At 47.9% G+C, this 26493-nt stretch overlaps 2 protein-coding genes and 1 long non-coding RNA gene across 3 annotated transcripts; 2 read left to right on the forward strand and 1 right to left on the reverse strand.

Annotated features, from left to right (window-relative positions):
- Positions 1–1209: 1209 nt before the first annotated feature.
- Positions 1210–4489, forward strand: LOC138716723 (uncharacterized). The gene is made up of 3 exons (XR_011336715.1): positions 1210–1609; positions 3358–3459; positions 4233–4489. It is a non-coding gene; the product is annotated as an uncharacterized lncRNA (long non-coding RNA).
- Positions 4490–9967: 5478 nt separating this feature from the next.
- On the reverse strand, positions 9968–12679 carry LOC138725510 (cystatin-A5-like). Its single transcript, XM_069866499.1, has 3 exons — positions 12571–12679; positions 10972–11073; positions 9968–10187 (listed from the first exon to the last, which is right to left on the reverse strand). The coding sequence occupies exons 1-3, from the start codon at positions 12631–12633 to the stop codon at positions 10062–10064; spliced, it is 291 nt and encodes a 96-aa protein (XP_069722600.1). The 5' UTR covers positions 12634–12679; the 3' UTR covers positions 9968–10061.
- A 4817-nt stretch (positions 12680–17496) lies between these two features.
- On the forward strand, positions 17497–26466 carry LOC138717745 (extracellular calcium-sensing receptor-like). Its single transcript, XM_069851569.1, has 3 exons — positions 17497–17559; positions 22401–22446; positions 23826–26466. The coding sequence occupies exons 1-3, from the start codon at positions 17497–17499 to the stop codon at positions 25274–25276; spliced, it is 1560 nt and encodes a 519-aa protein (XP_069707670.1). The 3' UTR covers positions 25277–26466.
- Positions 26467–26493: the final 27 nt, after the last annotated feature.

A 26493-nucleotide genomic window follows, 5' to 3' on the forward strand; every position in this document is an offset into this window, starting at 1 on the left:
CACAAATTGGGCTGTGAGGAGCTCCTCATCTGTAGTGATGAATTTGGAGAAAACGGCAGACTTGCAGCTCTAACCTTTCCCATTCCCTTGATTCCCAAGAACTGGGAACATTTTTCTCTTTCTTGAGAAAGATGTTGTCTCTGACCTACAAAGGCATCTTGTCTGGTCCCACTTTGTTCATGGAAATGGTCAATAGACACTGGAACAAGGTGCCCAGGGAGGTTGTTGAGTCACCATCCCTGGAGGTGTTTAAAAGATGGTTGGATGAGGTGCTCATGGACATGGTTTAGTGGTTGATAGGAATGGTTGGACTCAATGATCCTGTGGGGCTCTTCCAACCTGGTGATTCTGTAATAACACTGCGGCCCAAGTTCGGGACTGTTGAATTTAGGGCCAGTGCAGTCCCAGTTTCTCCACCTCGAGTCCTTTGTGCCAAGGACAGCCCTTCAGGTTAGTTGTGAAGTACTTGTTTACAGTCTTGTTGCATCACTTGTCTCCTGTCAGGATAGCCAGTGGGCTGGTTAGGACACTGACCAGCCTGTGCTGTGCAGTCAGTGCTGCTCTGGCCAAGGACAGGTTTGGTTCCAGCAGATGGAAGACGTATTACTGAACTTAAAGAGGGAGTTCTCCATTACCAGGCAGACCTACTGAGAGTTGTGGGCCTTTCCTCAGCAGGTTGTGTGTGTTTTAGGCTCTCTGATTTCAGACATGGTCATGGCACGGCAAATTGGAAGTCAGCCTGAGGACCTGATGCAGAGTTAGAGAGAATTTTTTTCATTTCCTTCAAACATGTCATATTCTGATTCGTTGTGTGTGGATGTTTGGTTCTCTCACGTGCTGCAGAGTTACAGCCTCCCTGATGGTTACTTCTCTATTTTCAAACTCCTCTTTTGTTTGACTGATTTGGCTGCTTGATTTGGAGCTTTCTGATAATGACCTCCAAGCGCCTTGCAATGAGAACAGCTCTTGTGCACACGCAGCTCCTGGAGTGAGAGGGATTGTGCTTTGTTCCCTGGGAAATGGGCACTAGCGTTGCAATGACAATGCCACTGGTACTGCATGTTCAGTTGTTCCTGCGCTTGCCAGGAGGCAGCTGTAGGTTTGATGGGGAAGAAGCAGGAATAACTTGTTGGCAGTACTTACCTGAACCTAGGATGTACTTTTTGGTTTCCCCTCTGGTTCTGGTGTTTCCCTTGGCACCTTCTGGTCAGGCAGAGGGAAGCAAAGTCACTCAGAGGGAAATACAGTCAGCTTCTCTTTCCCACTTGGAAGGCTATGGAGAGAGTGCAGTTGCAATTGGAGTGGGACCCGCATTAAGGAAATGACTGCATGCTTGTGTCTGATATTCAAATCAAAACGGTGTTGGGAAATACTGGGTGCAACTCTGATGTGCTTCCAAAACACAGAGACTGGCTCCTTATGTTACCAGTCATATGATCCCATGACACCTGTATATATACCAGGTGCCCGGTGCCTCTGCTCAGACTGCGCTGAAGGCCTGTCTTCAGAAACACCCCTCATTGCAGAGACATTACCTGTCACAATCATGACTGACCACTACTTTGATCCAATTCCAGCTACTCCAGAAATCCAGGAGATTGCTAAGAAGGTGAGTTGCAGCCTCTCTGAAGACGAAGTCTCTGTGCAAAGGGCTGAGTTTGAAGCTTGTGCAAAGGCTGGACTGCCCGTAGGTTGCTTGTTTTGAGATAAAGTTGGTTGATTTGAAGGGAGAAGATCCTACTGGGTAGAATGAATTCCTCTCTGAAGGACATGGATGGGACAAACCATCTAGTAGTATGCGCTAAGGAAACATCCATACAGGATAAGGCTATGGATAAACGGCATATTCTCTGCTGGCACCCAGTGTTTTCAGGTATCGCAGTTCTAGCTGTGCTGCAGGGGCTGCTGGTGAGCCAGCAGGGTAAGGTGAGGTCCTTGCAAGGCAGAGAGGTGAGTCCAGTTGCCATGGTGTTTGGTTCCAGGCAGTGATCCTCTCCTGGAAGCAGCTATGTGACCAACACCTCTACAGATCCTCTAATGCCCTGTGGTGCAGCAGCTCTTCCAAGGGTATAAAGTGCATCCAGATGAGGGGGAGGGACACCACGTGGCATAGGAAAGCTCCCTCATCCCTCTTGCCCAGCTCCTTGGAGCCTTCTTCCATTGGAGGACTTTCCAGGTCAGTCAAAGCTGGAATTGCCAGAGCTGGGCATAGGAGCGTGGAGGAGGGATGGAGTATATGATAAGAGGTCAGTCAGAGAGGAGATCATTTACAGCAGAACAGAAAGGGAAAGGGATTCTCTACAATTGTTTGTGGTGACCCCAACTGCATTGCTGAGGAGCAGTATCACTGTTCCCCCTGCGCTGGCACAAGGGGTGGAACGAGCAGCACTTGGCTCACACTCCACTGCAAGGGCTCTGGTATAGTTTTCTAGGGAGAATATTCTTGTGGACAGGAAGCTTACATTGGGGCAATCCTGCTCTGCTTCCAGCTGGATAACAGTCTGGCCCTTACATGATGCAGTTCTCTGGGATTTTAAGCTCTGCTTTGAGGTGGAGCAACATTCTCCCCCTGTACTTGGCACTGGTGAGACAGCTCCTTTAATACTGTCTTCAGTTCTGGGCCCCTCACCACAAGAAGGACGTTGAGGCTCTGGAGCGAGTCCAGAGAAGAGCAACAAAGCTGGTAAAGGGGCTGGAGAACAGGCCTTACGAGGAGCGGCTGAGAGAGCTGGGGTTGTTTGGCCTGGAGAAGAGGAGGCTGAGGGGAGACCTCATTGCTCTCTATAACTATGTGAAAGGAGGTTGTAGAGAGGAGGGTGCTGGCCTCTTCTCCCAAGTGACAGGGGACAAGACAAGAGGGAATGGCCTCAAGCTCTCCCAGGGGAGGTTTAGGCCGGACATTAGGAAAAAGTTTTTCACAGAAAGGGTTATTGGGCACTGGAACAGGCTGCCCGGGGAGATGGTTGAGTCACCTTCCCTGAAGGTGTTTATGTCATGGGTGGACGAGGTGCTAAGGGGCATGGTTTAGAGTGTGATAGGATTTGTTGGACTCGATGATCTGGTGGGTCTCTTCCAACCTAATGATTCTGTAATAACACTGCTGCCCAAGTTTGGGACCATTAACTTTAGGGCCAGTGCAGACCCGGTTTCTATGTCTCGAGTCCTTTGTGCCAAGGACAGGCCTTCAGGTTAGTTGTGAAGTACTTGTTTACAGTCTTGTTGCATCCCCCCTTTTGGGGGGTCTGTGTTTCTTTCCTTTAAGGGCGTGTTGTTTGAAAGGAGGCAAATTGGAATGGTAGATGTGAAAGAAAATTCTGTGTATGAACCTGCCAAGCATTTTCCCCTTTCTTTTTACAGGTCAAGCCACAACTTGAAAAGGCAGCGAGCAGGACCTATGGCATCTTTCTTGCTGTGCTATATAGGTCTCAGGCAATTGTTGGGACCAGCTACTTGATTAAGGTTTGTATTCATTATAGGAGGGGGTGTTCTGTAGTTCAAGAACCTAGGTGACTTGCACAGGGGCTTACAGCAAGCAAGAGACGCAGCTGTTGTGGAAAACCACCTCAAGTGACTAATGGAGCTTTGGGCTATCTGCAGATGCTTCTAAAATTCCTCTGTTTGGCACTACTGTAGTACACGAATAGAAAAACTTAATGGCATGTGCACAGTGCTCCTCACATGTGAATGTTCACTTCTTAGGACCATCAAAGAAGTCGTAAGTCCACCCTCCTGTTTCAAGGCCCAGTAGCTTTCCTGTCACTTTTAGGTCCTCCAAGTGTGTTTGTCATGGCAAATTGAAACTCAGCCTGAGGACCTGATGCAGAGTTAGAGTGAATTTTTTAATTCCTTCAAGCATGTCATCCTCTGAGTCGATGGGTGTTGATGATTGGTTCTGTGTCATGTGCTGCAGGCTTACAGCCTCCCTGATGGTTATTTCTATGTTTTCAAACCTCTCTTTTCTTTGTTTGGTTTGGCTGGTTGATTTGGAGGTTTCTGACAGCGTCGTTCCTCTTCTCCTAGAAAAGCACTTGAGCAGCTTCCTGTGAAGCAAGATTGAAGAAATTGCTGGGTCTGTTTTGCAAGTGAAGGCCAGAAAGCCTTGCTCAGTGGCAGTCCGGCTTTGTGGCAGCAGAGCAAACATTGTATGTCACTGCTGTATCTTAACCACACCGGTGTGCAGACATTTGCCTGGTCACCCATGATCCTCACTTTCCTCCTGTTTTCATTTCTAGGTCGAAGTTGGTGATGAAGATTATGTCCACTTGCTGGTGTTTCACGCCCCTCCAGAGAGGAAACAAGGTCCCGAACTTGTCCAATATTGGACAGGCAAAACCAGAGATGATCCTCTAGAATGCTGAGAGATCATGGGAATGTTACCTCATTTGTGCAAACAGTACGTGGATTCTGCCTGTGTCAGTAAATGCAGCACAATAAAATAAGTTTTGAAAGCCATTTGTCCTCCTGCTGCATGCCATGTCTAGGTCTGCTGCCCGGCTAAGGCTCAGGTAGGCTCTGAAATGCTGTTCAAGGCTGTTTCTGCCACCTGAGGTACTAGAGCTGTAAGACAGGGCACATGCATTCCAGCTGCTCTGTCCGGCAGCTCTGAAGACAAAGCTTGGGCCTCCTCAGTCTCCTTTAGGTGTTATCAGGCTGCCTACTTCAGCATGTGGCTTCTTGTGTTTGTTTACATGTGTTAAATACAGACCATTGGCCATTCCCCAGAAAGTGCTACAATTTGTGGCAAGGCTGGGCTGAGAAGCCCAACTGTGTTCACCTGTGGAAGTTCAGCTTCAGTGATGGGAGCAGGGCAGGGGTTAGGAATGAGCTCCTTGAAGAAGCTCAGACAGTGGAATCCCAGCACTCAGCCCTGGGAGCAGGGAGTGACTGCCCTGTCATCAAGGCTCTGCTTCACTGGAGACTCGTGAAGCTCATGCCTTTTTTTGTAGTAGCAAACACCTTCAGTGTGAGCATTCTTCAGGTGAGGTCTGCAGTGACAAAGATGGAGCGCGGGTCCAATCCACAACAGAAATAACTTTCCTCTTAGCAGCTGATCAGTTGTGGCCTTTGCATCAGTTCCAGGCAGCTGGGACCCAGCTACAACATAAGAAATAATTAACAGGGTTTGAAGCCAGAGAAGATAAACAAGCATAGAAGGTTTAGGTGGTGTTTGTACAACGTCATGACTCCCTGTCTGGTTTAAAACAAGAACACACCTTCTGAGGTGATAGATTTTCTTGCCACCTTGCTGCTGGGAAAAATCCATTGCTTTTATGCAATTCCCTTGTATTGCTTCTCCATCCTCAAAACACGTCAATCTACACCATCCCTCCCACTGAAGGCTGCAGTGACTCCAAGGAACTCACTAGTTTTCCTGCTTTGCAGGTCCTTGTTGGCAGTGATGAGTTCCTGCACCTTCACAATACCTAAACTGTAGGGTCACGCAGCTCTCCTTTGCCTACACTAACACAAACCCAAGTGTCAGCACTGACTTCATTGCAACTGAACAGGAATTCCATGGCTGAGTCCTCTTGGTGGATTCCTTGGTCTGGAAATTGAAAGAGGAGCGACACTGGCACTCATGTGTTTGCCGCAAGGAGGGAGAAGAAAGCCTGAATCTTTTCTGTGCTGTTTTGCAACTTTGAATCCAGCTAAAGATTTAAATTGTAAGGCGTATCTCATGGGCAAAGACCTGAACAGAGACTTGAGCTGCGGCAGTTTTGAAAGCAAGAGAAAGAGGAAGATTGTAGTATTTTGAAAAAAGCGTTCCCCTGCAATCTCGCTAATCCTCTTGCAGCAGCAGGACAGATTGAAAGCAAGAGAGTGTACAAGTTAAAAAAAAAACAACCAACAACTTGCTTCTTTCCTCAGTCCTAAGGAAAGTTCCTGGAAAGGAACTCAAGCTGGACAACCACGTTTGCACTAACAACAATAAACATTCCTCTGGAATTGATATGGCGGATCTGACTGGTGTTTTACTCTTCTCTGTACTGGTTCTCAGTATCATTTACGATGCTCAGAGTTTTTCTCCATGAGTATTTTTCATATTCCAGACAACTTTACTTGTGTTCTATGTTTTAACTAGAAATACTTTATTGCAGGCCCGTGAGGGACATGAAAAGAAGCCTTTACAGGTAGGACTTGCCTTCAGGAACACAAGGCCCCCACAATGAGCAGGAAAGTCTGGAAACACAAAGACTTCCCTCAGCAGAGCTGGATCGGGCTAAGGGAACACTTAACAAAACTGGACTTAGACAATGCCATGGGACTTGAGGGGATGAATCCATGGATGCCTAAGGAGATGCCCAATGTCATTGCAAGGCAACACTCACTATCCTTTGAAAGCTCATGGGCACTCCTGGAGGTTCCCAAGGTCTGAAGAAAGGAAAACCTCACTCCACTGTTCAAGAAGGGCAAGAAGGAGCATCTGTATCTCTACAGGCTCATCAGCCTCGCCTCCGTCCCTGGAAAGGTGATGGAGCCAATTATGCTGGAAGCCAGTTCCATGCATACTAAGGACAAAAAGGGTGATTGGAAAGGGTCAGCATGGATTTAGAAAGGGGAAATCATGCTTCCTCAACCCAATTGATATCCTGCTATGACTCGATATGTGTCTAACACAATCACTGACCTGGATGATGGGACTGAGCACGCCCTCAGCACATTTGCAGTTATTAAAACTGAGAGGAGTGGCTGATAACAGCGTGTGGCTGTGCTGCCCTTCAGAGGAAGGCCAACAGGCTGGAGAAACAGGCAGAGAGTCATCTCACAAGCGTGAGCAAATGGGGATGCCAAGTGCTGCATCCTGGGAAAGAAGAACTGGTAGGGGCTGGGCCTGCCTGGCTGGAGAGCAGCTCTGCAGAGGAGGACCTGGGAGACACCTTGTGGCAAAGGTGCCCTCTGGCACCCATGGGCTGCATTAGGGAGAGCTCTGCCGGCAGGGCCATTCCTCCCCTCCCTGCTATTCCACGCTGATATCTACAGCAGGGCCACTGCCCCTGTCCTGGGCAGGTATGGATGTACCAGAGCAAATCCAGCCAGCCCGACAACTGCTTGGAGCAGGTGACTTCAAAGGAGAGGCTGGAAAACCTGGGCTTCTTCAGCCCTGGGAAAGCCAAGTGAAAGGTGAGGCAGTGAAGAGCCAGGCTCCTCTCAGTGGTGTTCCGTGCAGGGAAAGGGAAAAAAGGCAACAGCCACGTAGGGGTTCCCCCAGCCCCTTTGACCATTGCATTGGTGGTCACCCAGAGGGCCAGGCTGCCCAGGGAGGTTGTGGGCAACTGGTTTAGCTGACCTTGCTGTGAGCAGAAAGATTGGATGCTGTGCACAATCCTCCAGCTACCACCAGTCTGTGATTTGTTCTTTTGTTTGTTTGTGGTGTGGGTATTCCTGATTTTAACTGCTCAGAAAATGCTGTTACCAGCCTTGGAAATGTTGATGTTTGCCTTGTATCATTAATTTGTGAGTCGCACAGGGGATGCACAATCTCAACAGAGCCCACTCTGAGATGACTCTGCTGCGTGTTCTCGGCCACAGCCTGAAGAAAGGACAAGCAGCTTTGAGAGGAGAGGGCACGGTGAACTTATGGGTGTTATCAGGCTTCTTGTTGCAGGCGTGTTCTGAGTGTAGAACCAGCACTGCTTAGCAGGGGCATGTTCTACCTCCTGATTGCTACGGAGGATTTACATGCCTTTGCTCCTATCAGCCCCTAGAGTCCCATCCCCATTTCCCCAAGATGAAATAAAGGGAGAGAGTAAGTCTGGTGCATTAGACCAATTGGTGCTTTGTTAAAATAAAATTAGTTTGGAGCCACAACGTCTTTTTTGGTGCTGGTAACTTCTCGCCACAGAGAGTTTTCATGGCTCAGAAAGCTGAGTTTTATCTCCAAGTGCTCCTCTGCGAGAGGATGTTCATTACTGGTGCTAATGTGAGACCTGCTACTTCTCAAAGGTTTGTAACGTTACACCACAGGAGTGAGCTCCTGTGGAGGATGCACAACGGAAGGACCAGTGTCACAGGAGGCCACAGACTCTCTTCCCACATTGAAGGGCAGTCGCTCCCTGCTCCAGTGGCTGAGTGTTGGGATTCCACTGTCTCAGCTTCTTCAAGGAGCTCATTCCTAACCCCTGCCCTGCTCCCATCACTGAAGCTGAACTTCCACAGGGGAACACAGTTGGGCTTCTCAGCCCAGCCTTGCCACAAATTCTAGCACTTTCTGAGGAATGGCCAATGGTCTGTATTTAACACATGTAAACCAAACACAAGAAGCCACACGCTGAAGTAGGCAGCCTGATAACACCTAAAGGAGACTGAGGAGGCCCAAGCTTTGTCTTCAGAGCTGCTGGGCAGAGCAGCTGGAATGCATGTGCCCTGTCTTACAGCTCTAGTACCTCGGGTGGCAGAAACAGCCTTGAACAGCATTTCAGAGCCTACCTGAGCCTTAGCCGGGCAGCAGACCTAGACATGGCATTCAGCAGGAGGACAAATCCATGTGCTTGCCCAACCCCTTTCCATCATCTTCCAGCAGTCCTGGATGTCTGGGGAAGTTTCCCTGGACTGGAGTCTGGCTGATGTTGTGCCCATCTACAAGAAGGGTCGCAGGAAGGATCTAGGGAACTACAGGCCTGTCAGTCTGACCTCAGTGCCAGGGAAAGTCATGGAACAGGTGATCTTGAGTGTTATCGTGAAGCACATGCAAGAGAACCGGGAGATCAGGCCCAGTCAACACAGGTTCACAAAAGGCAGGTCTTGCCAAACTAACCTGATCACCTTCTATGACAAAGTGACTCGGCTGCTGGACCATGGAAAGGCTGTGGATGTGGTCTTCTTGGACTTCAGTAACGCCTTTGACACAGTTTCTCACAGCATTCTGCTTTGGAAACTGTCAGCATCTGGCCTGGACAGGCGCACACCCTCCTGCGTGGAAAACTGTTTGGATGGCCGGGCCCAGAGAGTCGGGGTAAATGGTGTGAAATCCAGCTGGAGGCCAGTGACCAGTGGGGTTCCCCAGGGCTCAGTGCTGGGTCCAGCCCTGTTCAATGTCTTTATCAATGACCTGGATGAAGGCATTGGCTGCACCCTTAGCAAGTTTGCAGATGACACTAAGCTGGGTGGCAGTGTTGATCTGCTGGAGGGTAGGGAGGCTCTGCAAAGGGATCTGAACAGGCTGGAGAGCTAGGCTGAGACCAGAGGCATGAGGTTTAACAAGGCCAAGTGCCGGGTCCTGCACTTAGGACACAACAACCCTGTGCAGTGCTACAGGCTAGGAGAAGTCTGTCTAGAAAGCTGCCTGGAGGAGAAAGACCTGGGCATGTTGGTTGACAGCGACTGAACATGTGCCAGCAGTGTGCCCAGGTGGCCAAGAAGGCCAATGGCATCTTGGCTTGTATCAGAAACGGTGTGACCAGCAGGCCCAGGGAGGTTATTCTCCCTCTGTACTTGGCACTGGTGAGATCGCACCTCGAATCCTGTGTTCAGTTCTGGGCCCCTCACCACAAGAAGGATGTTGAGGCTCTGGAGCAAGTCCAGATATGAGCAATAAAACCAGTGAGGGGGCTGGAGAACAAGTCTCATGAGGAGTGGCTGAGAGAGCTGGAATTGTTTAGCCTGGAGAAGAGGAGGGTGAGGAGAGACCTTATTGCTCTCTACACCTATCTGAAAGGAGGTTGTGGAGAGGAGGGAGCTGGCCTCTTCTCCCAAGTGACAGGGGACAGGACAAAAGGGAATGGCCTCAAGCTCCAGCAGGGGAGATTCAGGCTGGACATTAGGAGAAAATATTCTACGGAAAGGGTCACTGGGCACTGGAACAGGCTGTCCAGGGAGGTGGTTGAGTCACCATCCCTGGAGGTGTTTAAGGGACGGGTGGATGAGGTGCTGAGGGGCATGGTTTAGTGACCGTTAGGAATGGTTGGGCTCAATGATACAGTGGGTCATTTCCAACCTAGTGATTCTATGATACTATGATTCCATGAAATAGCTTTCAAAACTTATTTTATTGTGCTGCATTTACTGACACAGGCAGAATCCACACGGAGTGCGCGCAACTGCGGCAGCATTCCCATGATGCCTCAGCATTCCAGAGGATCATGTCTGGTTTTGCCAGGCCAATACCTGACAAGTTCAGGACCATGACTCCTCTCTGGAGGGGCCTGATACACCAGCAAGTGGACATAATCTTCATCACCAACTTCGACCTAGAAATGAAAACAGGAGGAAAGTGAGGATCATGGGTGACCAGGCAAATGTCTGCACACCGGTGTGGTTAAGATACAGCAGTGACATGCAAGGTTTGCTCTGCTGCCACAAAGCCAGCCTGCCACTGAGCAAGGCTTTCTGGCCTTCACTTGCAAAACAGACCCAGCAATTTCTTCAATCTTGCTTCACAGGAAGCTGTTCAAGTACATTGATAAGCTTTTCTGGGAGAAGAGGAACAACACTATCAGAAAACTCCAAACCAACCAGCCAAACCAAAGAAAGAAAAGAGGGGTTTGAAAATAGAGAAATAACCATCAGGGAGGCTGTAACTCTGCAGCACATGACACAGAACCAAACATCAACACACATCGACTCAGAGGATGACATGCTTGAAGGAATTAAAAAATTCACTCTAACTCTGCATCAGGTCCTCAGGCTGAGTTCCAATTTGACATGACAAACACACTTGGAGGACTTAAAAGTGACAGGAAAGCTACTGGGTCTTGAAATAGGAGGGTGGACTTATGACTTCTTTGATGGCCTTAAGGAAGTGAATATTCACATGTGAGGAGCACTGTGCACATGCTATTGAGTTTTTCTATTCGTGTACTACAGTAGTGCCAAACAGAGGAATTTTAGAAGCATCTGCAGACAGCCCAAAGCTCCATTAGTCACTTGAGGTGGTTTTCCACAACAGCTGCGTCTCTTGCTTGCTGTAAGCCCCTGTGCAAGTCACCTAGGTTCTTGAACTACAGAACACCCCCTCCTATAATGAATACAAACCTTAATCAAGTAGTTGGTCCCAACAACTGCCTGAGACCTATATAGCACAGCAAGAAAGATGCCATAGGTCCTGCTCGCTGCCTTTTCAAGTTGTGGCTTGACCTGTAAAAAGAAAGGGGAAAATGCTTGGCAGGTTCATACACAGAATTTTCTTTCACATCTACCATTCCAATTTGCCTCCTTTCAAACAACACGTCCTTATAGGAAAGAAACCCAGACCCCCCAAAAGAATTCCATCAACACCTCCAGCCCTCGTTCCTAGAATTGCCTCCAGCATTCTTTAAAACTCTGTTAGAACTGGACTTCCCAGGCACCTGCCCCCTGACCCACAAGCTGCCCAGCACCATCATTATTTATGGACCAGCTCCTGCTTTATTACAGTTGTTTGTGTCTGATGACAGCAATTCTCTACAGAAACACAGCTGTAGTGAATGTAAACCAACATCTTATTTCTATCACCTAAAAAGCCATAGAACAACTGTAGGACAAGGAGACTGAAGAAATAACATTCCCCAGCTTACGAAGGACGACTCCAGGAAAGGCACAGGCATTAGGAAATAATCATGTAATCCCAAGATCAGATAGAGCTTGGGATGCCCAAGGCCTGCAGATGTTCTTCACAGCTTCACTCAAATCATAGGGATTGCTCCACCTCAAAGCAGAGCTTAAAATCCCAGAGAACTGCATCATGTAAGGGCCAGACTGTTATCCAGCTGGAAGCAGAGCAGGATTGCCCCAATGTAAGCTTCCTGTCCACAAGAATATTCTCCCTAGAAAACTATACCAGAGCCCTTGCAGTGGAGTGTGAGCCAAGTGCTGCTCATTCCACCCCTTGTGCCAGCGCAGGGGGAACAGTGATACTGCTCCTCAGCAATGCAGTTGGGGTCACCACAAACAATTGTAGAGAATCCCTTTCCCTTTCTGTTCTGCTGTAAATGATCTCCTCTCTGACTGACCTCTTATCATATACTCCATCCCTCCTCCACGCTCCTATGCCCAGCTCTGGCAATTCCAGCTTTGACTGACCTGGAAAGTCCTCCAATGGAAGAAGGCTCCAAGGAGCTGGGCAAGAGGGATGAGGGAGCTTTCCTATGCCATGTGGTCCCCCTCCCCCTCCTCTGGATGCACTTTATACCCTTGGAAGAGCTGCTGCACCACAGGGCATTAGAGGGTCTGTAGAGGTGTTGGTCACATAGCTGCATCCAGGACAGGATCACCTACCTGGAACCTCACCTTACCCTGCTGGCTCACCAGCACCCCCTGCATCACAGCTAGAACTGTGATGCCAAAAACACTGGGTGCCGGCAGAGAATATGCCGTTTATCCATAGCCTTATCCTGTATGGATGTTTCCTTAGCGCATACTACTAGATGGTTTGTCCCATCCATGTCCTTCAGAGAGGAATTCATTCTACCCAGTAGGATCTTCTCCCTTCAAATCAACCAACTTTATTTCAAAACAAGCAACCTACAGGCAGTCCAGGGGATTCCCATGTTCAGCCCTAGTTTCAGTATCACCACCTAGTCTCCCAGCCTTTGCACAAGCTTCAAACTCAGCCCTTTGCACAGAGACTTCGTCTTCAGAGGGGCTGCAACTCACCTTCTTAGCAATCTCCTGGATTTCAGGAGTAGCAGGCGCAGGATCAGTGCAGTGGTCAGACATGATGGTGACAGGTAATGTCTCTGCAATGAGGGATGTTTCTGAAGACAGGCCTTCAGTGCAGACTGAGCAGAGCACTGGGCACCTGGTATATATACAGGTGTCATGGCATCATATGACTTGTCTCAGTGTTTAAGAAAGGTATCAGAGTCGCACCCAGTATTTCCCAACACCATTCTGATTTGCATATCAGAAGCAAGCATCTCCTCAGTGCAGTTGCAATTGCACTCTCTCCATAGCCTTCCAAGTGGGAAAGAGAAGCTGTCTGTATTTTCCCTTGAGCGACTGTACTTCCCTCTGCCTGACCAGAAAGGTGCCAAGGGAAACACCAGAACCAGAGGGGAAACCAAAAAGTACATCCTAGGTTCAGGTAAGTCCTGCCAATAAGTTATTCCTGCTTCTTTCCCATCAAACCTACAGCTGCCTCCTGGCAAGCGCAGGAACAACTGAACATGCAGTACCAGTGGCAGAATGTACAGTCAGGAGCATTCATTCTGCAGTTACAGTCGCACACACACTCGCACATACATGGCCATGTATGAAATCACAAAGCCTAAAACACACACAACCTGTTGAGGAAAGGCTCACAACTTCTAGCAGCCCTGCCTGCTAAGGGAGAACTCTCACTTCAGGAGCACAGGAAAGCAAGGTTCGGTGTTCCTGCATCCGCCTCTCCAGCAAATGGGAGGCATGTTGCTCCAGAGCCTGGAACACAGAATCAGCAACAGACCAAACAATGTGACGTCCATAGATGGTGGGTTTTGAGAAAGGGCCTGAAATGAGAATGAGTGCTGCATAGGGGGATGGGAACAGTTGGAGCTGCAAGTCTACAACTCAAAGGTCCAGTACCGTGGCAGTAGTGCTTTGGGACCAGAAGACATGCCTTTGTAGGCCTGAGACAAAGTCTTTCTGAAGAAAGGGAAAAATGTTCCCAGTTCTTGGGAATGAAGGGAATGGGAAGGGTTAGAGCTGCAAGTCTGCCATTTTCTCCAACTTCATCCCTACAGATGAGGAGCCCCTCATAACTCAATTTGTGGAGGAGCTAAATGACTGGAAGTGACAGCTCATCTCCCTGAGGCCACAGGATGCACCCAGCACCCATGCAGCACCTGTGATAGACCAGGATATTTAATAAACTTGATAAACTTCCCCACTCACTGCATGCAAATCTCACTGACTGCCCTAGGAAGGGATGCTGATGAGATCCCCAAGGCAGCACTGCCCCTCTGCACAACTCTCGATTCTGATTAGTGAGAAATATATGAAGCATAAAGACTCGCAGGGTTCATTTCTAACCCTGGTAAAACTCTACGTGTGAAACTCAAGCAGTTAAAGCTGTGTGGATTCCATGTCTTCTGGGTTTTGACTTCAAAGCAGAAGAACTGGAAGGGAAAACAACACAAACTGTCAGCAAGCCGATGCTCGAGTTTACACCAGCAAATCAGCTTCTTTGCTTTCCATGGGACTGGCAATGGCTGCCCCAAACCCCAGTGCTATTTCTAAGACTGGCACGCAGTACTCATCCTGCACACAGACTTCATGAAGTGTCTTAGGTACCCGAATATTTCAGAGACCTGCTACCAACGATGACCAGCAGCAACAGACTGTCCTAGGCAACGCTCACCTATACCTCTCTCCATTAGGGTTTGGATGCAATGAAACAGCACTCGGCTTGCTGCCTTGCAGAGTAGAGCTGTCCCCGTTCCATCTCCTGCACCAAATCCACAAGTTAGTGGGTGTCTCCATGTCAGTATTTCAGGCTTGTCTGATATCACACTCCATTGCAGCCTGCACTCACCATTTGCACAGGTGGCTGTTTCTCCTCACATATCCGTACTGCTGTTAACTTGATGGATCTGTGCTGGGAGAACAGCACTGGGATTCTGTAAAGTATGTTCTATTCCAAGAGCGAAGAAACAAATCCTTGCAGCTTGCAGGCGGGATGTCTCTGGGCTTGTACACGCATTTACTTCATAAAATTGCTCAAAGCAATAAATAAAGAGGGCAGTAACTGATAATAATGAATCCACTTCTGTAGAAATGATTGTGAAAGTCAAGAGATTAATCTTCTGATATCACAGTGGCTGGATGAGATGACACAGGGTCTTCACAGCCCACCATCTACCAATTGAGAAATTTATCATTAACATCATCACAGTAAAAGCCGTGACGTTCAACATGCTGACTTGCAAAAAGCATTTCACTTCCTGCTCCCCACATTGATTCCAAAGAATTTTCCACACTGCCTAGGATTACGTAGGATTAACAGAAACCTGAACTTCAGCAGAAGTGGACTCTACGATATTTCATCAGTCGTGAGCACCTACAGCCTGAAGAAGACAGCATTCACTGCCAGAAGAATGTGCCCCTTCCTATTTTACAGAAGGAAATAAGATGCACGGACTTGACAAGATGTTCCAAAGAGCCAGGATCTGCCCGCCTCTTATCTGCCACAAAGGACCCAAGATTGAGAAACTGGGGCAGCACTGGCCCTAAACTCAACAGTCCGAATGGTAGAATCAGGGAAGGGATGAAAAACTGGTATTTGTGAGTCCATTATTTGATTCACATACCACACCAAGCAGCCCAGTAATTTGCTGACTACCTTAATGGTAAAGTTGAAACAGATTTTAGTCGCAGAACAGACATGATCCTATGATGTGCATGTGTCAGCACACTAGAGACTTGACTTGCCTTTCTTTAGTATGGTGTGGGGCAGCCATTCCCAGCCCCATAGAAAGTGAAGAGGCTGATTTGCCCGTGTAAACGCGAGCATCAGCTTGCTGACAGTTGATTTCCCCAGTGTGTATTTCCCTTCCATTCTGCATAACCCAGTGCATGCTGGGGGGAAAAAGCTGTGCTTCTGCTTTGAAGCCAAAATCTAGAAAACATGGAATCCACACAGATTTAACTACTTGAGTTTCACACCTAGAGTTTTCCCAAGGCTAGAAATGAACCCTGCTAGTCCTTGCTCCGTGCATTTCTCACTAATCAGAATCCAGAGTTGGGCAGAGGGGCAGTGCTGCCTTGGGGATCTCATCAGCATCCCTTCCTAGGGCAGTCAGTGAGGTCTGCATGCCAGTGAGTGGAGAGGTTTATCAAATATCCTGGTCTGTCACAGGTGCTGCATGGGTGCTGGGTGCATCGTGTGGCCTCAGGGAGATGAGCTGTCACTTCCAGTCATTTAGCTCCTCCACAAATTGGGCTGTGAGGGGCTCCTCATCTGCAGGGATGAATTTGGAGAAAATGGCAGACTTGCAGCTCTAACCTTTCCCATTCCCTTGATTCCCAAGAACTGGGAACATTTTTCTCTTTCTTGAGAAAGATGTGGTCTCAGACCTACAAAGGCATCTTGTCTGGTCCCACGTTGTTCATGGAAACCTTCAATAGACACTGGAACAAGGTGCCCAGGGAGGTGGTTGAGTCACCATCCCTGGAGGTGTTTAAAAGATCCTGTGGGGCTCTTCCAACCTGGTGATTCTGTAATAACACTGTGGCCCAAGTTCGGGACTGTTGACTTTAGGGCCAGTGCAGTCCCAGTTTCTCCACCTCGAGTCCTTTGTGTCAAGGACAGGCCTTCAGGTTAGTTGTGAAGTACTTGTTTACAGTCTTGTTGCATCACTTGTCTCCTGTCAGGAGAGCCAGTGGGCTGGTTAGGACACTGACCAGCCCGTGCTGTGCAGTCAGTGCTGCTCTGGCCAGGGATAGGTTTGTTTCCAGCAGATTCCCTGATGCTGATTCCAGCAGAAAAGCCCATTTCCCCTGTGCAGCACACATTCTCATTTCATGCCCTCGGTCAGAACCCACTGTCTATGGACAGACTGTTTGGTCTGTTGCTGAATCTGTGGCCCAGGCTCTGGAACAACATTCCTCCCATTTGCTGGGGAAGTGGATGGCAGGAACATCAAAAGTCGCTTTCCTTTGCTCTTTTTCTAGAAGATGTTTTACTGAACCTAAAGAGGGAGTTCTCCAATACCAGGCAGACCTACTGAGAGTTGTGGGCCTGTCCTCAGCAGGTTGTGTGTGTTTTAGGCTCTCTGATTTCATACATGGTCACAGCATGGCAAATTGGAAGTCAGCCTGAGGACCTGATGCAGAGTTAGAGAGAATTTTTTCGTTTCCTTCAAACATGTCAAATTCTGATTCGTTGTGTGTTGGTGTTCGGCTCTCTCATGTGCTGCAGAGTTACAGCCTCCCTGATGGTTATTTCTCTATTTTCAAACTCCTCTTCAGTTTGTCTGATTTGGCTGGTTGATTTGGAGCTTTCTGATAATGACCTGCAAGCGCCTTGCAATGAGAACAGCTCTTGTGCACACGCAGCTCCTGGAATGAGAGGGATTGTGCTTTGTCCCCTGGGAAATGGGCACTAGCGTTGCAATGACAATGCCACTGGTACTGCATGTTCAGTTGTTCCTGCGCTTGCCAGGAGGCAGCTGTAGGAATAACTTGTTGGCAGTACTTACCTGAACCTAGGATGTACTTTTTGGTTTCCCCTCTGGTTCTGGTGTTTCCCTTGGCACCTTCTGGTCAGGCAGAGGGAAGCAAAGTCACTCAGAGGGAAATACAGTCAGCTTCTCTTTCCCACTTGGAAGGCTATGGAGAGAGTGCAGTTGCAATTGGAATGGGACTCGCATTAAGGAAATGACTGCATGCTTGTGTCTGATATGCAAATCAGAATGGTGTTGGGAAATCCTGGGTGCAACTCTGATGTGCTTCCAAAACACAGAGACTGGCTCCTTATGTTACAAGTCATATGATCCCATGACACCTGTATATATACCAGGTGCCCGGTGCCACTGATCAGACTGCGCTGAAGGCCTGTCTTCAGAAACATCCCTCATTGCAGAGACATTACCTGTCACAATCATGACTGACCACTACTTTGATCCAATTCCAGCTACTTCAGAAATCCAGGAGATTGCTAAGAAGGTGAGTTGCAGCCTCTCTGAAGATGAAGTCTCTGTGCAAAAGGCTAAATTTGAAGCTTGTCCAAAGGCTGGACTGCCCGTAGGTTGTTTGTTTTGAGATAAAGTTGGTTGATTTGAAGGGAGAAGATCCTACTGGGTAGAATGAATTCCTCTCTGAAGGACATGGATGGGACAAACCATCTAGTAGTATGCGCTAAGGAAACATCCATACAGGACAAGGATATGGATAAACGGCATATTCTCTGCTGGCACCCAGTGTTTTCAGAGGTCGCAGTTCTAGCTGTGATGCAGGGCGTGCTGGTGAGCCAGCAGGGTAAGGTGAGGTCCTTGCAAGGCAGAGAGGTGAGTCCAGTTGCCATGATGTTTGGTTCCAGGCAGTGATCCTGTCCTGGATGCAGCTATGTGACCAACACCTCTACAGACCCTCTAATGCCCTGTGGTGCAGCAGCTCTTCCAAGGGTATAAAGTGCATCCAGAGGAGGGGGAGGGGGACCACATGGCATAGGAAAGCTCCCTCATCCCTCTTGCCCAGCTCCTTGGAGCCTTCTTCCATTGGAGGACTTTCCAGGTCAGTCAAAGCTGTAGTTGCCAGAGCTGGGCATAGGAGCGTGGAGGAGGGATGGAGTATATGATAAGAGGTCAGTCAGAGAGGAGATCATTTACAGCAGAACAGAAAGGGAAAGGGATTCTCTACAATTGTTTGTGGTGACCCCAACTGCATTGCTGAGGAGCAGTATCACTGTTCCCCCTGTGCTGGCACAAGGGGTGGAACGAGCAGCACTTGGCTCACACTCCACTGCAAGGGCTCTGGTACAGCTTTCTAGTGAGAATATTGTGCGACTCACAAATTAATGATACAAGGCAAACATCAACATTACCAAGGCTGATAACATCATTTTCTGAGCAGTTAAAATCAGGAATACTGACACCACAAATAAAAAAACAAATCACAGACTGGTGGTAGCTGGAGGATTGTGCACAGCATCCAACCTTTCTGCTCACAGCAAGGTCAGCTAAACCAGTTGCCCACAACCTCCCTGGGCATCCTGGCCCTCTGTGTGACCACCAATGCAATGGTCAAAGGGGCTGGGGGAACCCCTACGTGGCTGTTGCTCTTCAGCCAGGCAGGCTCAGCCCCTACCAGTTAGTCTTTCCCAGGATGCAGCACTTGGCATCCCCATTTGCTCACACTTCTGAGATGACTCTCTGCCTGTTTCTCCAGCCTGTTGGCCTTCCTCTGAAGGGCAGCACAGCCACACGCTGTTATCAGCCACTCCTCTCCGTTTTAATAACTGCAAATGTGCTGAGGGCGTGCTCAGTCCCATCATCCAGGTCAGTGATTGTGTTAGACGCATATCGAGTCATAGCAGGATATTAATCGGGTTGAGGAAGCGTGATTTCCCCTTTCTAAATCCATGCTGACTCTTTCCAATCACCCTTTTTGTCCTTAGTGTGCATGGAACTGGCTTCCAGCATAATTGGCTCCATCACCTTTCCAGGGACGGAGGCGAGGCTGATGAGCCTGTAGAGATACAGATGCTCCTTCTTGCCCTTCTTGAACAGTGGAGTGAGGTTTTCCTTTCTTCAGACCTTGGGAACCTCCAGCAGTGCCCATGAGCTTTCAAAGGATAGTGAGTGTTGCCTTTCAATGACACTGGGCATCTCCTTAGGCATTCATGGATTCATCCCCTCAAGTCCCATGGCATTGTGTAAGTCCAGTTTTGTTAAGTGTTCCCTTAGCCCGATCCAGCTCTGCTGAGGGAAGTCTTTGTGTTTCCAGACTTTCCTGCTCATTGTGGGGGCTTTGTGTTCCTGAAGGCAAGTCCTACCTGTAAAGGCTTCTTTTCATGTCCCTCACGGGCCTGCAATAAAGTATTTCTAGTTAAAACATAGAACACAAGTAAAGTTGTCTGGAATATGAAAAATACTCATGGAGAAAAACTCTGAGCATCGTAAATGATACTGAGAACCAGTACAGAGAAGAGTAAAACACCAGTCAGATCCGCCATATCAATTCCAGAGGAATGTTTATTGTTGTTAGTGCAAACGTGGTTGTCCAGCTTGAGTTCCTTTCCAGGAACTTTCCTTAGGACTGAGGAAAGAAGCAAGGTGTTGGTTGTTTTTTTTTTTTTTTTCTTGTACACTCTCTTGCTTTCAATCTGTCCTGCTGCTGCAAGAGGATTAGCGAGATTGCAGGGGAACGCTTTTTTCAAAATACTACAATCTTCCTCTTTCTCTTGCTTTCAAAACTGCCGCAGCTCAAGTCTCTGTTCAGGTCTTTGCCCATGAGATACGCCTTACAATTTAAATCATTAGCTGGATTCAAAGTTGCAAAACAGCACAGAAAAGATTCAGGGTTTCTTCTCCCTCCTTGCGGCAAACACATGAGTGCCAGTGTCGCTCCGCTTTCAATTTCCAGACCAAGGAATCCACCAAGAGGACTCAGCCATGGAATTCCTGTTCAGTTGCAATGAAGTCAGTGCTGACACTTGGGTTTGTGTTAGTGTAGGCAAAGGAGAGCTGTGTGACCCTACAGTTTAGATATTGTGAAGGTACAGGAACTCATCATTGCCAACAAGGACCTGCAAAGCAGGAAAACTAGTGAGTTCCTTGGAGTCACTGCAGCCTTCAGTGGGAGGGATGGTGTAGATTGACGTGTTTTGAGGATGGAGAAGCAATACAAGGGAATTGCATAAAAGCAATGGATTTTTCCCAGCAGCAAGGTGGCAAGGAAATCTATCACCTCAGAAGGTGTGTTCTTGTTTTAAACCAGACAGGGAGTCATGACGTTGTACAAACACCACCTAAACCTTCTATGCTTGTTTATCTTCTCTGTTCCTATGTATCAGCTACTCCTGTCAGTTTTTGTTATCTGCAAACATGCTGTGGGCGTGCTTGGTCCCATCATCCAGGTCACTGATGATGTTAGACAGGATTGGTCCTGAAACTGATTAATTGGTTCTCTAAGCAAGGATACAGATGACAACAAGGTGAGTGGAACTGGTTTCTACCAGCCTGTAGGCATTGAAGATGGATGAAATAGGTAATGTCTTTATAGTAATCTCTTAAAGTTAGAATTTGGTTTCAGTCAGCAGTCTGTTTGACAAGGCCTCTGGTTCCATCTACATTAACAAGATCTTCAGCCTCTGATTCTGTGTGTTAAATCTTAACCCAGAGAAGGTGCCCGAGTTGAAGCTGCTCAGGAGCTCCCACAGAGAAATTCCCTCCTGCTTCACTAAAATAAAATGAAAAGAAAGGCATCATCATCTCTGAGGATAACAGACTGTTATGATTATGAGCCCACCTTATCTGAGGGAGAGCACTTTTAGTGCTGTCCAGGCCCCCAGCATCAGGCTGCAAACTTTGGATTCCCTACAGCCAGGAGAGAAGGTGAGAATGGAGACAGAGTCCTTGGGTAAGTGCCACTGACTGGTCCAGCAGGGCTGGGTGGCTTGAGATGGGTGCTACATGAAGAGAGAGTTGCCTGAACTAGCTCTGAAGTTCTGCTCATCTCCTGGATGGGGACTGATTTGCTTTTGTTCTTCTGTTTTGGTGTCTCAGGTATTTAATGAGCGTTGCCGAATTCACTACAAGCCTCCAAAGAGTCAATGATGTAGGTATTTTCCATCGAGGTGGTCCGTAACCCTGAAAGCCATACTGGAAAGAGACCTTGGGAGAGCTTGTTACCCTTCAGAACCAGTAGAACCCAGTCTTGTTTTGTTTTGGACCTACTGAGCGGAAATGTTAAGGTGGAAACGATTTTCCTGTAATTAAGAGAAAGCAACTCATCTTTTGTACAAAATATTTGAACAAATGAGTTTTATAGTATTAAAATAATTTTCAAATGGAATGTGGAACTGGCATCTTTCTGGATTTCTAGAGCTTCAGCAGCCAAGGAAGGGAAGCAAAAGTAAAAACCAGCTCTAAGGAGGTAGGACAGGGCCCTCCCTGAGCTGGTGCCGGCCAAAGACTCAGGGAACATGGTGTGTTTATAGGAATAATCTACTAAAATCTGAAAGGCAATAACAGTACGAGGTTCATCATCCTTGAAAGGAAGAAGCTACCAGCCTTGTTCTGAATTGCTCAAGAACAGCAGCAGTGGTTCAGAGCTGCATGTGGTGCAGGTTTGCCATTGTTTCCACAATGCTGACAGGCAGCATCTATTGTGTTCTGTCCTGTTTTCCGTGTTACCAATTTCTGGTTTTTCTCTTGAAATAGTGAATGTGGTATTGATTACAACCGCTTTGGGTTGCTGATAAAGATAACCTCATTTAGGAATGAGACAGTTAACTGCCCAGTGACCCTATATCGTCCCTTCTGAAATAACTGCACGCTCTGGCATCCTTGAAAGTTGTGCATGTGTGCAGGATGAAACATAAATGATAGTTGTACCTGTGTTGCTGGAATCTGGCAGAGACCTGGGCAGCATCATCTATTTGATAGGTTTTTGTCTGGTAGAGACTCTGATTACTTGGTCCCATGAGGCTGAGGATATAAGTTCTAATGTTCAAACTTCATTTTTCCCCAAGGCACTGCAACTACTCCAAGCAGAACTTTATTTCAGTTGGAGCACTTGTCTCATTTGTAGGGCATTCTCCTTGTTTTTCTGCAACTGTTAAAGCAGAAAACAGGTTTGTTCTTGAGCTGTTAAATTCTTATGATTATTTATCTCAAAGTGGGTATCAAACACTGCTCAGAACAGTGGGCTGAATTGTCAGTAACATAATTTCCAGAGGAGGCTGTCAACTACCGAGATGTTGGGAAACGTTAGTTTTGATTTCAAAGCTGGAACTCTAATATTCACCTCTAATATGGGTGCCTAAACTATTTGTTCTCTCCAAGGCCTGGATCTACAACTGCGAGGACAAAGTGTCCTTGGAAGCCAATTGTATGTTAGAAACTGCCATCAGGCACAGAGTGGACATCAATAGTCTTGAAATTTGAGCTTGTCTTGTATTTCTGTTGAAACTAGGGATTGTAGTGAGTGTTAATCCCCATGCTCCTCTGTCCATCCAGATGTTTGCTCAGCTGCTGTGGGAAAGCTTCTTCACTTAAGCAGAAGCTGTGAAGAATGACCCAGGAAACAGAGACTGGTATATGAAGTTATCTCCTCCTTGCCTGCAGTTTGCAACAGGCCTCCAGGTAAAAGGCACAAGAAAAATAAAAATTAACTGAATGGATGTAAATTAAATAATATGTGGTGATGGGATCTTCTGACTGAGCTTTTGCTTCGAGTGCAAGTTTTTCACATGAACAGCTTAGGTAAGGCAAACAGTCCTTAGGAAAGCATTATCATATCAGGTCACAAATGCTCCCTCCAACCACCCCTCCAGAACAAGAGAGCTTGAAATCCTCTGCCCTCAGGGAGAGGTTGCTCTGAAGGAGGTTTCTGAATGTTTGTTCCCACAACTCACTGCAGCCCATCCATATGCCACTGGGATCCTGAAGGCAGAGGTAGCCTGTGACTTCCAACTCACTGCTCTCAGCCCCTTTCCACTGCCATCTAGGGAGTCATGACTCTTCCCACCAGCACACAAGACCCATTTGGTCAAAGAAGAAGAGCAGAAGCAGCAGGTCCTTGCCTTTTGATCCTGGCAGCCATTGGAGATCTATGTTGCCATCCCAGGAGGCACAACTAGGTTCATGTAGAGGAAGGAGATGGAGCCATCAATTTTCCCTTTGCAAGTATCAGTAGGACGCTTTGCTGGGTATGGGGAGAGCGATATCAACATGAAATGAGGATGTGCTGGAAGTCGAGGGCATTGCCTGCCTTCAGGGAAGCAATTTAAACACCTGTAAGACTCGCCTCTATGGAATATGAAATAGGCTCTCAAAGCACTTAAGGAGGCAAGCACGTTTTTAATTTTCTCTATAACAGAGACAGGCAGAATGTTTCAAATGATGATAAAAGTGTGAAATAGAAATAGATGGTAAAAATGAAGGAACAAGAAAGAGAGAGGGACAGAACCTGTGTAACAGCCGATAGCAATCCAAGTTTTATCAAGAAATTAATTCAAAAAACATGAGTACAGGGCAGGACTCATTTTTAAGCTGGAACTAAGCATGCTTTGTGTTTTGCTATATAGCCCATGGAAGGCTGGCTGTTTCAGTGTAAAAAACACCGAGACACCAACATACGATTCTGGAAACCTGCAGACACCCGAAGGGAACACTCCATGTATTTAAGGTGAAGGACACTGCTACCTGCCATAAGTTTCAGCCTCTCATTCTGACAAATCTCCCCTCTCCCTGTCACTTTTTTTTCAGATGCAAGTGCCTGTGACAAGTGCCCTGAGGATCACTGGTCCAATGAGAACCACACATCCTGCATCCCCAAGCAGATAGAATTTTTGTCCTGGACCGAGCCCTTTGGGATTGCTCTGACTCTCTTTGCTGTGCTGGGAATTTTCCTGACTTCTTTTGTCCTAGGAGTCTTCACCAAATTTCGTAACACACCCATTGTCAAGGCCACAAACCGGGAGCTGTCCTACCTCCTCCTCTTCTCCTTGCTCTGCTGCTTCTCCAGCTCATTGTTCTTCATCGGTGAGCCCCAGAACTGGACTTGCCGTCTGCGGCAGCCAGCTTTTGGCATCAGCTTTGTCCTCTGCATCTCCTGCATCCTGGTGAAAACTAACCGTGTCCTGCTTGTCTTTGAGGCAAAGATCCCCACAAGCCTCCACCGAAAGTGGTGGGGCCTCAACCTCCAGTTCCTCCTGGTCTTTTTGTGTACATTTGTGCAGATTGTCATCTGTGTGATTTGGCTTTACACAGCCCCACCATCCAGTTACCGAAACCACGAACTGGAGGATGAGATTATCTTCATCACCTGCCATGAAGGCTCTCTGATGGCCCTTGGCTTCCTCATTGGATACACGTGCCTCTTGGCGGCTATCTGCTTCTTCTTTGCCTCCAAGTCTCGAAAGCTGCCTGAGAATTTCAACGAGGCCAAGTTCATCACCTTCAGCATGTTGATCTTCTTCATTGTCTGGATCTCCTTCATCCCTGCTTATGCCAGCACATATGGCAAGTTTGTCTCTGCTGTGGAGGTGATTGCAATACTGGCTGCCAGCTTTGGGCTCCTGGCCTGCATCTTTTTCAACAAAGTCTACATCATCCTTTTCAAGCCCTCCCGCAACACAATTGAGGAGGTGCGCTGCAGTACAGCCGCCCATGCTTTCAAGGTGGCAGCCAGGGCCACACTGAGACGGAGCAACGTGTCACGTAAGCGCTCCAACAGCCTGGGGGGCTCCACCGGCTCCACCCCTTCCTCCTCCATCAGCAGCAAAAGCAACCACGAAGACCCTTTTCCTCTGCCAGCCTCTGCCGAGCGCCAGCGCCAGCAGCAGCGTGGGTGCAAGCAAAAAGTCAGCTTCGGAAGTGGCACAGTCACCCTGTCGCTGAGCTTTGAGGAGCCACAGAAGAACGCCATGGCCAACAGGAATGCCAAGCATAGGAACTCCCTGGAAGCCCAGAACAGCGATGACAGCCTGATGCGGCACCGGGCCCTGCTTCCCCTGCAGAACAACGAGCCCCTCGGTGCTGAGCCCAGCTTCCAGGCAGCTTCCAGTCCAGAGACCAGCTCACAAGAGTCAGTAGTGGGAGAAACCAAAGAAGAGGTACCAAGCCCTGAGACAGAGCCTTCCATGCCATCGGCTAACTCCCGAAATTTTATAGGCACTGGAGGTGGCTCTGTCACAGAGAACACAGTACATTCCTAACAAAAGAAGATTGTGAAGACCACACCAGCCCTCCAAGAGGAACTTGTTCACCTCTTGCTTGTGAATGGGAAAGACAAAAAAGACACAGCCCTGTGACACAGCCCCACCACACCTTACTGCTAGCACCGGCAGGGTAACACACGTGCCTCCAGAGGAAGGACTGTGTCTGGGGAGCCTCGGACTGAATTTGCTTTCGCTTTATTGAAACCAGGACACCTCAGAAGGACAAGGGAAGATCACCTCTGGTGGGGCTTAAGCAGAAGTCTGCGTGCTGCCTTGCCTCTGTAAGCTTTTCCTGCCAGACTGCAACTCAGCTGACTATGGGAGGCACTAGGCAATTCCACTATACACTGCTTTTACATTTATGTATAATATTCGTCTTTCCCACTATGTATAATATTCCCTCTTTATCCAGTATATGTGATCTGTAACCATGTGCATCAGGACTCTCAGCTCTACAAAAGCAAGGTACACGGTTTCGTTTGGGGAAAGCATGGTCGTGAGGAAAATAAAAACGCCCCCAACATCCAGCATGCTGTGTACAGCCAAGGGTGTGAACATGTAAAGTATTTAATGTGACAGAGCGCCCTGCTATTTATATTTAGTAATGTCCCAGTCTCTCCTTTCTGCCCAGTTGGAAATACTGGACAATACTCTTCATAGACTCCATTGCACTAGACCAAGCTACTAGGTTCCTACTGGTTTCCTCCAGCTGAGGTAGCTTTACCTCCAGCCTGCCTGCTTTGGTGGAGGGGGAGAACAGCTTCTAAGTTCCTCCAGAGAACACTGTGAGAGCACAATGAGATGTATCCTTGATTGATTATGTCGCTAGTAGTTGTATGCTTAACAAAGTGTTGCTGCTGTAATATTCCACATGGCATACATGGCTAACTCTTTCACACCATAATCAGTGTTGTGCTTTGCCATATTAATCTGCCTCACACCTACACAGAGCATTGCACTAGTCGTGACGATACTGGTGGGCCTGATACAAAGAAAATGAAACAAGATGAAGATGGAGGAATTAGGGATGGAGAAATAGCCCCCAAACGTGCTAATATGATTGCAGGAGTGGGTGAATATCTGAAGCGTGTGTGCTAGTAGGTGACTGGATGAGGAAGATATACAGGCCTGGGCTCTAAGATGTGCACACACACAAATGGGTAAATTGGATATGCTTTGGTTCCTACAGCCCTCCTGCTAGGTTATTTTCTTCC

Source organism: Phaenicophaeus curvirostris, chromosome 1 (assembly GCF_032191515.1).
Source record: "Phaenicophaeus curvirostris isolate KB17595 chromosome 1, BPBGC_Pcur_1.0, whole genome shotgun sequence".
Lineage (NCBI taxonomy): Eukaryota > Metazoa > Chordata > Aves > Cuculiformes > Cuculidae > Phaenicophaeus > Phaenicophaeus curvirostris.

What these genes read in the sequence shown, in the direction of transcription:
- LOC138725510 (XM_069866499.1), bottom strand. Translation starts at nt 12,633, where the DNA reads ATGTCTGACCACTGCACTGATCCTGCGCCTGCTACTCCTGAAATCCAG. An exon ending in TCCAGGAGATTGCTAAGAAG is followed by an intron (nt 11,074 to 12,570) that starts GTGAGTTGCAGC and finishes TTCTTTTTACAG; the next exon opens with GTCAAGCCACAACTTGAAAA. An exon ending in GGACCAACTACTTGATTAAG is followed by an intron (nt 10,188 to 10,971) that starts GTTTGTATTCAT and finishes TTTCATTTCTAG; the next exon opens with GTCGAAGTTGGTGATGAAGA.
- LOC138717745 (XM_069851569.1), top strand. Translation starts at nt 17,497, where the DNA reads ATGACTGACCACTACTTTGATCCAATTCCAGCTACTTCAGAAATCCAG. An exon ending in TCCAGGAGATTGCTAAGAAG is followed by an intron (nt 17,560 to 22,400) that starts GTGAGTTGCAGC and finishes GTTCTCTCCAAG; the next exon opens with GCCTGGATCTACAACTGCGA. An exon ending in AGTGTCCTTGGAAGCCAATT is followed by an intron (nt 22,447 to 23,825) that starts GTATGTTAGAAA and finishes CTTTTTTTTCAG; the next exon opens with ATGCAAGTGCCTGTGACAAG.